The sequence below is a fragment of the Periplaneta americana genome, chromosome 6, assembly GCF_040183065.1.
Source record: "Periplaneta americana isolate PAMFEO1 chromosome 6, P.americana_PAMFEO1_priV1, whole genome shotgun sequence".
Classification (NCBI taxonomy): domain Eukaryota; kingdom Metazoa; phylum Arthropoda; class Insecta; order Blattodea; family Blattidae; genus Periplaneta; species Periplaneta americana.
In genome coordinates, this window is record NC_091122.1 from 33,270,519 (window position 1) to 33,285,410 (window position 14,892).

General features: G+C 37.1%; 1 protein-coding gene across 4 annotated transcripts in view; it reads right to left on the reverse strand.

The window, feature by feature from the left end:
* Positions 1–14,892, reverse strand: part of LOC138701183 (serine-rich adhesin for platelets-like) — a 116,005-nt gene that overhangs the window by 83,665 nt on the left and 17,448 nt on the right. For all 4 annotated transcript variants that reach the window (XM_069827810.1, XM_069827811.1, XM_069827809.1 and 1 more), the window contains exons 2-5: positions 12,205–12,349; positions 6,056–6,158; positions 5,706–5,969; positions 3,106–3,470 (exon numbers count right to left, since the gene is read on the reverse strand). In XM_069827810.1, the coding sequence (XP_069683911.1) occupies positions 3,106–3,470; positions 5,706–5,969; positions 6,056–6,158; positions 12,205–12,314 (842 nt within the window). In that variant the 5' untranslated portion in view covers positions 12,315–12,349. The remainder of the gene's footprint in view (positions 1–3,105; positions 3,471–5,705; positions 5,970–6,055; positions 6,159–12,204; positions 12,350–14,892) is intronic.

A 14,892-nucleotide genomic window follows, 5' to 3' on the forward strand; every position in this document is an offset into this window, starting at 1 on the left:
TGGGTGTCGTCGCCATCAAAACGTTGACCACCGAGGAACTTCTTGAGGTGCAGGAAGAGATGAAAGTCACTCGGAACCAAATCCGGGCTGTAGGGGGGATGGTCAATTTGTTTCCAGCCAACTTTCGAGATGAGATTTTGGGTGTCGTCACCATCAAAATGTTTACCACCGAGTAACTTCTTGAGGTGCTGGAAGAGATGAAAGTCACTCGGAACCAAATCTGGGCTGTAGGAGGGATGGTCTATTTGTTCCTGTCCTCATGATTTTTTTCATCGACAGCATGCACCAAAATGTCATTGACCAAAGATGGCCGACCGGTATGCTGCTCGTCATGCACAGAGACGCGAACCTCTTTGAACTTCCTAACCCATCTCCTGACCATTCCATCACTAATGGCATCATCACCATACACCTCACAAAGTTGACGATGAATGTCAGCTGGTTTGATGTTTCTCGCATTCAAGAAATGGATAACAGAGCGCATCTCACAGTCGGCGGGGTGCTCGATCACTTTAAACATTTCAACTGATCACAACTAACCCCACACACAGACTGAAGCTCTGAAACTGCATGCACAGCTTGTCTGAAGATTGAAGAAGAAAATATGCATGCACAAAATAACGATTGCAGCGATGTGACGTCTATAATTGAAAACGGAACTTACTTTAAGAACACGCCTCGTACATACATGTAGGGTAAAGTTGCCTAATTCCGTGATACTCCTAATTTCGTGATACGTTTCTTTCACTGAATGTCACGGGATTGAGTATCTTGCTAGAAAGTTCACTGATGTCTCAGAAGTAGGTGAAAAATGCAATCTTTCGAGAAAGATGTCTGGCGCTATGGTCGAACGGCAAAGTTTTGACTGACATTCAATTTAAAAAAAGTATCACAGGATTAGGAGTATCACGGAATTAGGCAACTTCGCCCTATAAGGATTAATTTTTAAAATTCCCCCTATTCTCCCATACATTCTCTTCTTCTATGAAATTTGTGAAGATTACTTAAAAAAAATTCCGAGCTATTCTACTTCACTCTTCTTCTTTCTACGTACATTCGTAAAAATTAATTTTAAAAATTTCCTCTGTCCTCCTTTACTTTACCTCCTACTACGAAAATTTATGAGGTTTATTTAAAAAATGTCCCCTATTCTCCTATACATTCCCTTTTTCTATGAACAATCGTGACGGTTAATTTAAAAAATTCCCTCTATTCTTCTCTTTCTATGTACATTTGCAAAGTTGTTTAGTCAACTGTTCGAAAGACAGGTCTGAACCTCATGAGTGATACCAAGAAGGCACCACTTATGAAGCAACTAAGCCAAGAGATATAATTAAAAAAATACAACCCATTATTCTTCACTTTTCCTCATTCTACGTACATTCATAAATATTATTTAAAAAAATACCATTTTTTTCTTCACATTTCCTCTTTCTACATACATTCGTAAAGATTAATTAAAAGAATTCAGTGTATTCTTCTCCACTTTTCCTCTTTCTACGTTCATTCTTAAAGGTTAATTTTAAAATTTCTCTCTCTTCTCATTTACTTCTCCTCCTCCTATGCTAATTTATGAGGATTACTTTTAAAAATTACTCCTATTCTCCTACATAGTCTCTTTTTGTATGAACATTTGTGAAGGTTAATTTTAAAAATTGCATACAGAGCTAGTTTCACGGTGTTAGTGTATTTATATAGTTAAAAAATGGCTGGACAGATCATTTCAATTTAGTAGCAATCCCACTTACAGTTTCGTGCTCCATTATTATTATTATTATTATTATTATTATTATTATTATTATTATTATGTACTGAACTAGGTTATACCTTTCATAACATCCTGACATAAGCATTTAGGGTTAGAGTTTGAATCCTAAAACTCCAGGATATACTAACCGATAACTTTCCTAACTTGTTTGGGAATGAAAATGCGCTGCCTAGTCATCAGACTTATATCTTCATTTCAATAGACACGCAGCCAACTTCTCTCCCAGCCTATTCTCTATTAGGCTCGCATATGTAATCAGAGACCGGAACTCTGGCAGAATGCCTTTTTAAATATGTTAAATCTATCTTCATTTTGAAAGTAAATCTGTATGAATTATACCTTTGTGATTGAAACGTCACAGTTTTATGTTGCTCTTTTCTGCCCTTTTTTAATATAAATGCCTAATTTACAAAATAAATGCTTTTTTTGCCTATATTTGATTATTTATCTATTATTTATTAATTTATTATTAAAAATTGCCTACAGGTATATTTTAATTTATTTCTACAACTGCTACAATGAAAGTGACTTCAACGAATGTATATTATTGTCTTTCAGTCAGTTCATATTCTCTTTGCAACAATGAGTGCTGCCATGCAAAAATGTATAAGAGTAAGCGTTTTAATTATTGCTTGTGTTTATTTGACAAGGCAACAATGAGTGCAGGTCTAACGTTATTTTTAACAGTTATTTTTCTTTCAGTTTTTAGTGCAACATTGTTGTAGCTAGCTAAATATTTCATATCGCTTCATATCAGTACAACCAAACACAAAAATGCACTTTCCAAGGCTACTGGGAAGATTTCTTTGCTTCCAACAGTAATTGCAACATCAAGTCGAAAATCTCAATTTGCATTCGATTTATGTAAAGCTTTTCTTACTGCCGAAATCCCTTTGTGGAAAGTGCAAGGTTGTGGGTCTAGTGCAAGGTTTTTGTAATTGCCTTTTATTACGTATTTTAGCTATTTATGACGCCTTTATGCCTGCCTATTTTAATGATTCATAATGCCTAAACGTCCGGTCTCTGGTAATCATACACTACTGACAGCGGCACAAGGATTAAATAAGTGAAGCAGACCAACATGAGTAATTTCGTTACCCATTGCAATTTGAATCTTTCAGAATCCTTACATTTCTTTACTTATGTGACAAATCGCTTAAATTACTTACTTTTTCGTTACTTTCGTTACAGATAAACACCCTGTCACTATAAAAACTTAAAATTTCTTATCACACATGTTCTCAAAATGGTACACATCCACAGTGCTTTCTAGTGCAGGCCACACTGTAGATAAGCAAATGATTAAGCCATAATACAGAATTTTAAAACATATTTACCTGTCTTTAATATCTCTCTTTATTTGTGGCCACCTTTCCACTTTAATCTGTTCGTCTTTTGGCACTAACACTATAAGAGCTTCGACGGCTTCTCTTGCTGCTTTTCTGATGTCTGTATCACATTCCTTTCGGGAGGGAGAACTGTACTCTTCACAAAACACCAACAATGCTTGTATGAGGAGCTCAAGCCAGAAGTCGAAATCATCCTTAAACTGATTACACAGAAGGGAACCACAAACTTTTATCAGTCTTGCTGTAAAGCGAACAGCCTCTAGTTTTAAGTTCTGAATCCATGAATCACTATCTTCCTTTTTGTTGTTGATGTCATTACAATCCTCACAGGTAACACACTTCTCAATCAACACCTGCAACAATAATATTTCCATATAACATGTATCTAATGCCTACTCACTTCACTTTACGTGACTCGGGTTCCACAGGACTGTGACCCATTTTCTGTTTGCACACCATTTAGGCGGGCCACGCTGTACATGATGTGTATGTGTGGAGAGTTATGTCGTGTACTAGGATGAGTGTATGTGTCAGTAGTGTAACCAGCGGGTTGCCCAGGTGGGCCTAAAATATGCGAATATTTGCGTTTTTTATAGAAAATACTCAACATTAAAACTAAACCTTGGATCCAAAGCAATAGTTATAGTCAATAGCATTAAGGTAAGAAGTAAAAAATGCGTTCATTTCTTCAAGAGCCAATGTAAATGTGTTGGGTTGGGCCTAAAAAATTGTCTGGCAGCGATAAAAAGAAGGAAGCCGTGAAGGCTACTGGATTGTTACATCAGCTACAAAAATTTGACATCTCATTTTATTTGGTACGTTTAGACAATATTCTTGCTCTTGCTAATTCATTATCGGAAGCACCTCAGTCTCCAAAAACGGTTATTAGTAAATGTTCGTCCTTCATTAAGGCAACGATATACAACTTTTCAAAGCTCTGAAATGAAGAAAAATTCTACAATCACGTCAAGCACAAGGCTTTGTAATCTAGTAATTCTATCCATTGAGAGGGAAAAAAGTTGGGATCGACAGATTCGTTGCTAGGAAATCTCGACAGTTCCAGTTCAACTTATAAAGAGTTTGTATAGGTATGCCTTGCATGATTGTTTATCATAATTTTGCATGTTATTAAAGAAGATTTCCGAGAATGAGTTTCAAGAGAATTGACAGCAGCGACATTGTCAGGAGATGGGTCAGGTACTTTCTAAACTCTGCATATCTGTCCCACCCAAAATAATTAGTCTGGCATACACCACTGGTATGTGTAAGTGTTAGTGTATGGAATGAGTGATGATGAAGAAGGAAGAAGAGCAAACTGGTGCTGGCATGTAGCATGTCAAATAGCACCAAGGGGGCCGCCAGGCTTAACATCCCCATCTGACAGATGAATCACTATCAACAGCAACATATGCCTAATGTTACGTTAATAATTATTAGAGATGTCGAGCGATTAAAAATTTTGATCAGTTAACCAAACGCCTTTAATCGACTGGTTAATCGAATTTTAATCGATTTTAAACTGTTCATAAGTTTAATACCTAATATCATTTTATAATGATTTCATACGCTATAAAGACCACACTTTTTACAAATATTTTAAATTTTATTTAACTTATGTATATCACAAATAATTTACAGATTTCTACTCTGTTTTATACTGTAGTGAACTCTTTAGGTTACAAATGGAAGTACAGCCTTCAATATAGGTTGTAGCACCTAAGAGGTTGTGGAAAAAGTCATAATGCTAAGCATCAAGTATTTATTTTTCTGTTTCTGTAAAATTTTAAATTGGCACTTGCACTGTTTTTCCACTTAGCTATTCAATTGTTTGGTGACAAAATTAATTAAACTTTTGTATTGTAAATTGATTAAATATAATTTAGCGACTTCAAGTACGTTACAAAGGGATAAACTTTTATCTATGAATAATGTATTACTCCCTGCCTACCCACTCTTACAATACTGGCTGCAGGAGAAAAACTATGCAATAAAATTAACAAGTGACAACAGAGTCTCACACATTATAAGAGCTCCATGTAACATATCCATGTTATAATGAATTTTATATTTATTTTTAACATGTATCCCATTTTCAAGAATGTCTTAAAGCTATACCATATTAATCGCATAATGTCTAAGCTATACCATATTAATCGCATAATGTCTAAGTTATACCATATTAATTGCATAATGTCTCCCCCACCACAACAGATTTTTATTATTTCTTAAATGTTATTTCCCCTTCTTATATCAAAAAACTGGGACACCCTTTTTCCTCTCAGGGGCAACTTTCGTAAATAAAAAGCTGCAACACTGTCCATAATTATCCAAATTGTGTGTATAGTTATTTAGTATTAAACAATAATTTCGTTAGTACATGAATTGTTTGATGTTATTTACAGGTGATCAATTAATTCCCAACATTGGGTACTCACTACATAATTTCCTATCCCTCGAGACTTAACCTCCGAATTTTGAGAAAAAGGCGACAAAATTACGCGATATATCTACGGTATAAAATTATTTATGAATACGAAGTCTGTTCACAATGTCAGGAAAAGTCTTGAAAATAAAAGAAATTCATTTACCTTATGTTCTGAATATCCCACATTGTTTGTCACCATTGCATCAAGGAACTGAGGATCATCAAACTTGGACATGCAACGAAATAATTCAACCAGAATTTGATTTTTACAAGAAGGGTCTGTATTTTCTTCATTTGCTTGAGAAGTCTTCAGCAACACATTGTAGCATCGTTCAGCTATCTGCATTCCAGCTCCTAAGCTCTTTGGTAATAATTGCACAGCAGGTTTCAGCACTGATAAAACTGATATTCGCAACTGACTGTTCTCCTGGAAACAAAATATCCATATTTTATAAATATGCAGAACACTTCACAAACAGACAGAGCTCGATCTTATTTAATTAGTGAACTTACATTTTCAAGACAATGAAGTAAAGCCTTGATCAATTTTTCGCCATGAGTTTTAAATGCTGTCAACAGTGTTTCATTCTTGTTTTTGCGAACCTGGCTAAAATACCTGCAATAAAAAGTACAGTCATTAAATAAACATAAATCCATAATAGCTCTCCATTTGCTTTTCTTTCACTAAGCAATACATACTCTTTGGATTTCTCATAATTCATCCTCTCAGTACGATTTGGTTGGCTCCTGATGCATTGGGACAACACTCTGTTGCATTTTGCAAGTATTGCCATAGTACATTGAAAGTCCACAATACTGCCTGTTCCTCAATTCCTGAGCTGTTTCTTAGCGGGGCGAGACACAGAGGGAGAGATTGGGAGGCCCTGGGTACTGCCTACTACCCTACGTTCAACACATCGGCCTATTCAGGATTTCTTTCGTCAGCTATGGAGCAAGATCAGCCATGGACAAGCGAATGTATTGGCTATCCCCTCACAAAACAAATTATGTCCTCATCAATTCCTGTAACTAAACACTAATACCAGTGGTAGACTACAGTCTCTACTTGAGATTATCGACCTAATCGCGATTACGGTCATCACATGTACACATCCGTAAACTCTTTCCTCTATGGCAGTGTTTCTCAAACTTTTTCCACTGCGAAACTCCTTTTAATCTAAAGTTTAATTGCAGAATCCTTGTAATATTTTATTAGTATTTAATAATTAACAAACAAATGAAAGCTAGTATGTCAGTAATTCTGTTCAGTGGGACGAATATATTTGCTTTTCAAGCCCAAAATCTGCTTTTATGGCGGAAAGTTGTTGTCTAATTTCTACTGTACTTCTGCATTTTGTCTTTTCAATATTTTGTTTTAGTGAACACATACACAGAGAATCCAGTGATGAAAGTGATAAGTATTATGGGTATTTTCAGTTTTAGATGTTCATTAAACATATTGTTATTACGCATTTTATTGGAATATTATTATTATTATTATTATTATTATTATTATTATTATTATTATCATCATCATCATCATCACCGGTGGTTTCATGTTATTATTAATTCATATTTTCGTAACATTTATATATTTTTATAGTATCCACTAAGTATAAAATAGGCACCGGAGTAGCCCAGTCGGCTAAGGCGCTTGCCTATCGATTCAGAGTTTCGCTCGGGCGCGGGTTTGATTCCCGCTTGGGCTGATTACCTGGTTGGATTTTTTCCCGAGGTTTCCCCCAACCATAAGGCGAATGTCATGTAATGTATGGCGAATCTCTGACCTTATCTCTCCAAATACCATTTCGCTATCATCAATCCCATCGATGCAAAATAACGTAGTATTTGATACATACTTACTTACTTACAAATGGCTTTTAAGGATCCCGAAGGTTCATTGCCGCCCTCACATAAGCCCGCCATCGGTCCCTATCCTGAACAAGATTAATCCAGTCTCTATCATCATATCCCACCTCCCTCAAATCCATTTTAATATTATCCTCCCATCTATGTCTCGGCCTCCCCAAAGGTCTTTTTCCCTCCGGTCTCCCAATTAACACTCTATATGCATTTCTGGATTCGCCCATACGTGCTACATGCCCTGCCCATCTCAAACGTCTGGATTTAATGTTCCTAATTATGTCAGGTGAAGAATACAATGCGTGCAGTTCTGCATTGTGTAACTTTCTCCATTCTCCTGTAACTTCATCCCACTTAGCCCCAAATATTTTCCTAAGCATCTTATTCTCAAACACCCTTAACCTATGTTCCTCTCTCAGAGTGAGAGTCCAAGTATCACAACCATATAGAACAACCGGTAATATAACTGTTTTATAAATTCTAACTTTCAGATTTTTTGACAGCAGACTAGATGATAAAAGCTTCTCAACCGAATAATATCATGCGTTTCCCATATTTATTCTGCGTTTAATTTCCTCCCAAGTGTCATTTATATTTGTTACTGTTGCTCCAAGATATTTGAATTTTTCCAATTTTTTTTTATACAATGTCGTTAAATAACCAAGTAAAGAAAGGTATAAAATAAAATTTAAAATCATATAAGGCTCACGGAACCCCAGAACATACACTGAGAAACGCTGCCCTATGGTAATTCAGCAGTTGTTCCAGACTGAACGAAGAGTGGCCTAGTGTGTACATACATTTCAGGAAATCTTCATCAGAGATAATAGCGATAGTGGTAACCACGATTACAGTATCCAGTATTACAAACAGTAAAGACCCCTGCAATGGCATAGGATAATGTTTTCCGCACACGTAATATGCTGACGTTCCGCCATGCTGCAGCTGCCGTGCCAGTCATAGCAGACCTAAGAGGCGTGGTTATAAGCACTAGGGAACTCTCGGTTCAGGACATGAGGCACAGCCAGTACTTACAGCTTGCTGAGTGCCGACTTTTACTCGAGCAACCAGACAATTAGTTTCAAACTAAAAAATGTTATTCATAGCTCACGTGACTGGCATGGAAATGAAAATCAGTTGTATCAAAAGCATAAATTCAGGTTGGGGAAATTGTTTAAATGCATTTACTGCAGACGCTATTGTTGTGTAGGCCATGATTTAAGCAAGACAAGGAGAACATGTGTGCAACGTGACAACACGACAGGCGGGAGAGAGAGTCATAATAATATAATACGAGTAATAAAGAGAGCAAGTGAGGAAATGGTTGCAAGATGCGATACCGGCCAAAGAGAGGATTCATGATCATGATATTCATTGTTCAGTTACACAACACATTAGTTTTACTGTAATTAATTTAAAAATTAATTCTAATAACGTAATTTAGAAAAACACCCCAGAAACCCCTCTAAAATTTATCTTGCCCCTAAAAATCCATCTAACATTTTTATCCCTCCAAACCTCCCTCTGGAAAAGTGTTTTACTCCCAAGTTGACAACACTGCTCCTGTACAGTCACTATTCTTGTAGTAAACCGATTACAGTCACAATCCTTGTAGTTAACCGATTGCAAGTCTCGTTTCTGGGGTGAGTATGTAAGTGAATATTTACCATATGTTTTGTTGTTTTTGATATGATTATAAGTCAAATTTTTGTTTTTGAACGGTGAAAAATGTGTTAATATTCATAGAGAATTAGTGTCAGTTTGTGACATTAAACTAAAGAAAGTCAATAATTATATGGATGACAAGATTTAACAATGATCCCACTCAGTCTGACTGGTAGGAACATCTGGTTTCTGCGCACTTCAAAATGTATTGTAGCACCAGTCTGGATTGTTCTGGTTGCCTCAGGTGTGTGCGCGCGCGTCTAGCAAGAAGGAAGGCGCGGGGAAACGGAAACTCGAGCTTCGGTAGGAGCTGTAGCATGGTACGGAGCGAGAGGAGAAGGCTACGGTGACGACGTGGAGTGGAGATAGCAAGGAAAACATCTAGAAGCGGAATTTTCTCGAAGATTCTCAAAGTCATGCGAATTGAAGATTCCAGAACATGTGGTGTAGTAATAAAAGTGCTAGTGGCCAACAGAGTCAGTCAGTTTTCAAGTCTTATCTTGGACAGCAGCGAGCAAGGGGGACCTGAGTTCGACCGCATCGGGGAGACTTGAGTTCGACGTGCAGTGAACAGCATCTGGGAAACCTGGATTCGACGTGCAGTGGACCGCAGTTCGGAAGTCCTGGGTTCGACGTGCAGTGAACTTGAGTGAGTCCGTAACTGTGACAGTGCCCACTAGGCGAGTGCGACGCAGTTCAGAAGACTTGAGTTCGACGTGCAGTGCACTTCAACAGTGAGCTAGAAGAACTAGCTAAGGCAAGCGAACTGTGAACTGAGAAATGACAGTTCTGTTCTGCACATAGTGTTTTGTCAACATTAATTGAAATTAGGAGTACATTGTTGTTATTTTCAATAATACACGTCGTGTATTATCATTGTCGCTGTGTGGAATGCAATAACGATTATTGTGTTGCTGTGTTGAGTGGAATACCCGTTGTTGTAGGATGCATTATTAAAAATAAACGTCACATTGATGTCGGGTGTGTGGTGGTTAAAGTAGAAATAAAAGTCACAGTGTGTTGCCTAGCTATTGTAAGTCATACTTATATTTTCCGCTATCCCATTATATCCTGGCTTAGTTGCCTCATGAGTGATGCCTTATTGGTGTCACTTATGAGTTTCAAACCTTTCTTCGAACAGTTGACTAAACAACGATTTATATTTGCAGAAGACGTGGTATTATTGGCTAGGGCTGTCTAAAGACTAATACAGAGTCTTTTTACTGGCAGATTCTGAAAGTGGATTCCAATGTTCAGCATTTCAACTGGAATTCGTTTCTGATAAATATCAGATAGATACTTCAGCTGATGATGAGACCAAAGTAATGGAATTCATAGGCAAGAAAATCATCCTCGTAGTAAAAATCTACATTTAAAATAAATGCTCTCGAACAAGTTTTATGTTTAAAATATCTAGATTAGCTTTAGCTATGAATTTGAAAAGGATAAAACAGCATAAACGAATAGTTTTGATTATAAGAGTACAATGAATGCTATAACATTTTTTAACCCCCTCAAGTTAAAAAACATACTAAAATTAAAGCATACAAAACACTGACGAGTCCAATTTTATTTCTATGTACGGTAGTGACGCTTGGATCATATGTAAAAAAATGTGATGACAATGAACACTGAATCAGTGCCAATTAAATGGAGTTTTAAGAATTTTATAAAACATTCAAAATTACAAACTGTACAGGAGACCTCATGTCCTTAACCTTCATTCCATACAAGAAGACTTTGCATATCAACAAACATATCGCAAAATCCTTCTGCACCCCAACTGCTGATTGGTCCTATGTTCGCGCTGGAAAGTAAGGCATACATGTAGAACAATGGTAGATGACATGACACAAAACAATTATTTCAAGCTACTAGTAACAATCTAACAAAGCACCGAATGTATACTGGACTTTTAAAAGAATGTATAGTCCCATCGCTCTAAGTTCCGGCAGCCAATCACGTTGCAGGTCGGTTACATTTAAACGTGTGCGTCTTGTGATTCGCTGATGAAGAACTTAAGCATTTCCTAAGGCTGGATAAATATTTACTGTACAATCGCCCGCCATTTTGGCTCTTTCGTTGGCGTTCGCAGAAAGCACACAAGGACGTTATTTGCCGCTCAATTATTTGCTGAATTACAGTGCGTTTGATTTATTATCATAGGAGCTACGACATGATAACGTTTAACGGTGTGGCAAATAGATCCCTCGTCTGGTAGTTCGGCAACGAAAGAACAAAAATGGCGAACGATACTACCTACCTAGACTTTATAGAGCCTTGCCTTCCTGAGACGTAAGCAAAGAGGAGGAGTCACGCCGGTAATAACAGCGTCGTGACTATAGTACTAACATTAATAAGCTTCCATGTCAGGTAAAGGACTGCTTATAAAGAAAGGATTTCCCGTCATGATGCTTTAGGCCTGAATTACCGGCAACTGACTAGCAATTATAGCCTGAATTATTACTGTACATATGTCGCAGGATGTAGGCAACACACAATTTAACACAGCACAGCATTCACATTGTATTATAATATAGTACAAGGAGCAAACTGTAACAGAAACCGATTGACAGGTCATTGTTTGGGTTAGGGTTGTGAATGCTGACGCATTCATTACACAAGTTCGTTGCTATGTTATCAAGCCTCATTACCAATGGTACAACCGACCTCACCTACAAATCGCGTTCTTTCTTGATAGCCTTAATTAGTTTCCAACTGCTTCAAACATCGTATTTACTTCTAGTATTATAAACAGAATTAAGTCTGCCATTAAGACTTCGAAAATATAGAACAGGTGTGCTTTGGTGCTTCCAGAAAGGGACTAAATGTCGCGTTCTACGGCTTCATACACGTGTATATGTTGACATGTGGAGTTTTCTTGTATGGAATGAAGATTAGATTGCTAAAGTATCACCCGCGAGAAAAATGATCTTTGGATAGTTTCCTAAAGTGGTAGAATGAGGCCATTACAGGCCATTAGGCCTAGTACGTAAAAGGAATAATAAATAAGAAGAAATATTACGAAAATTATCCCTATTTCAGATCTCGCGGTCGTAATAATGGGAGAAAGAGGACTAGTATTACTGAAATACAACACTATCAAAAGCTATTTGTAGTATATAAAATTTTACCCTTCAAGTTCCATGCATGCTTGAATCTTGTCCTCTGCCCGTGCATGTTCATTCTCCAGTATCATAAGACTTCGGTCGAAGCCACTGTGATCAACTCCTGTCGTAACCATTGTGATTGTGCAGGCCGCTCAACAATAGGTTACACCTGTTAACAAAAGTTAAAATAACATTTACGTTAGGCACAGTTTGCAGTTTTTCTTGGGAAGGATAAATGCGGTAGCTTCCCGTAGATATACGGATCATGAGGAAACAAAGAGGAAGGATGTAAATAGGAAAGATTGGAGAAAGCTGAGTTTGCAGTGGAAGACCTGCCCTTGGGCAGAACACTAAATGATGAAATGTTAGGCACATCGAGCCAATGTTATAATTTAATCAGTCACTGTTAAAAGACACGAAGTCATTTCTTTCACTATTATGATAATTAGGCCCGTTACACACTTGAAGAGATTTCGCTAGCGAGAAATGTGTTGCGAGAAAGAGGCGAAGAGCCTTCCTCCACATAGCGAGTTCTCGCTATCACAGATCACACCTCGCTATGATTATCTATGCACTGCCTTTATGCAGAGAGTAATTTTCTGATTACAGTAATCACTCACTGTGGGAAATATTACAGGTTATGTACTTTACTAATTATGTACAAATGCTACTGTATTGAATCTGAATCTTCAGATGATGAGGAAATGGAGTTATAAGAACATACTTTGTTAATGAGAAGAAAAAGTAAGACTAAAATTAAAGCAAGAAATATCTGGAAATGACATTGAATCTCACGAAGATAAGGGTGAGTTTCGGTCATTGATTTCGATTTGGATGATGATACGTTTAGGCGTTATTTCAGGTTGAAGAGACCTCAGTTTTTTGCCATTCATAATATGATAGAAGATTCTTTGCTATGTTCTGATTAAAATTATGTAAACTGTTAAGACATATAGATGGCCCAGTCGGTTAAGGTGCTTGCCTACCGGTCTGAAGTTGCGTTCGGGCGCGGGTTCGATCCCCGCTTGGGCTGATTACCTGGTTGGTTTTTTTTCCGAGGTTTTTCCCAACCGTAATGTGAATGCAAGGTAATCTATGGCGAATCCTCGGACTCATTTCGCCAAATATCATCTCGCTATCACCAATCTCATCGACGCTAAATAACCTAGTAGTTGATACAGCGTCGTTAAATAACCAACTAAAATAAAAAAAATAAAAGACATATAGATACACTCTTTCAAATGTTATAATTAATACTATTAAATACCATCAAAATAAAATACAGCCCTATTTATTTTCAGATCATCTGATATTTGTCTCCGCATTTCTTCTTTAATTTTCGTCTTTTTATAGTTTCATCCCGTGTATCATATAAATAGACCAATGGATGACATCGTACAAGTTCGATAAGTTTCTGACTGCAATTATTAGCCATCTTTCCTCATTGTCAATAAAAACAACACAATTCATCGCCACCTGTAACATTACTTCATCTTTTTCTGCATTCAATCGTCATAAAGAGTATAAATGTCAAACATCTTTGATAAATGTGTCAAGAAAACTCGCTCGAGGTTTTTCGCCTCGAACGAGAATCTCTTTCAGTGTGTGGACGTCCGGGCAAATCGCAATACAGCGAACGTAAAAGCTCCGCCCACGACCCCTTCCACTCTCCCCCTACTAGCTCACCAGACACGCTACGTGATAGGCGAATGTTGTGTCGAATGCACATTTCATGTGGGTGGGGATAACATCCCCTACTGGCGTTCGCTATATTGCGATTTATCCGCTACACTTCATCAAACTCTGTAAATATCCGCTTCATGGTTTCGTAAGTCGAAGTCTGTATAAGCTTTCCGTGTTTATTTGCATTTTCGGCCTTTTTTTACGGACAATTCACGCATAGTGAAGACTTTTTTTTTCTTTAGGTTTAAAAAGTATAATTCTGTACAAGTTTATCTTGCATATTACTGTTCGGTTCGATTCCACTAGATGTGAGAGGCAGCAGACTTTTCGTTTCGATTCCGCTAAGTGGGCGTGGGCCTTTTACTCTTGTCAAACTACATTATTAGCCTTTCACATTTCGAAATGGTTTTTCTGATAAAGTATTTGGTTTCATAATGGGTGATATTAAAAAAAAGTATCTTCGTTCATCCAAAAATTAATTTTGAAGCTTCTCATATCAATGAGTACCATTTCATCCGGTAGATTATTCATATTATATGAGTATACTGATCCCATTTTGCTAATCATTTCTTGACCCACCATTTTCTTTCAATTCGCGTTATAATGTTTTGGTATAGAGATCTTACTGGCCGTGAAAACATCAAATACCTTACTATAATATAGTATTACCACAGCCTAGTATATACAGTCATGAAACTTGGGTTGTTGAGGGTACTAGGAACAATAGACTGTGCCGGTACTATTTCCCATTGTCTGTGATGAAGCGATAGTAACGATCCTAGTGGTTAGCAACTATCTATGGATACATATTCCCTACGTATTGAGCTTCGTGTCTGTATATACTAGACTGTGGTATTAGTATTTACTATTACAGCACAGTCTACTATATACAGTCACGAAGCTTGAGTTTTGAGGGTGCTAGAAACAATAGACTGTGACGGTACTATTTTGCATTGCCTGTAATGAGGCGATATTAGCAATCCTAGTGGTGAACAACTATCTAATGTTTGCATATTTACTACTTATTGA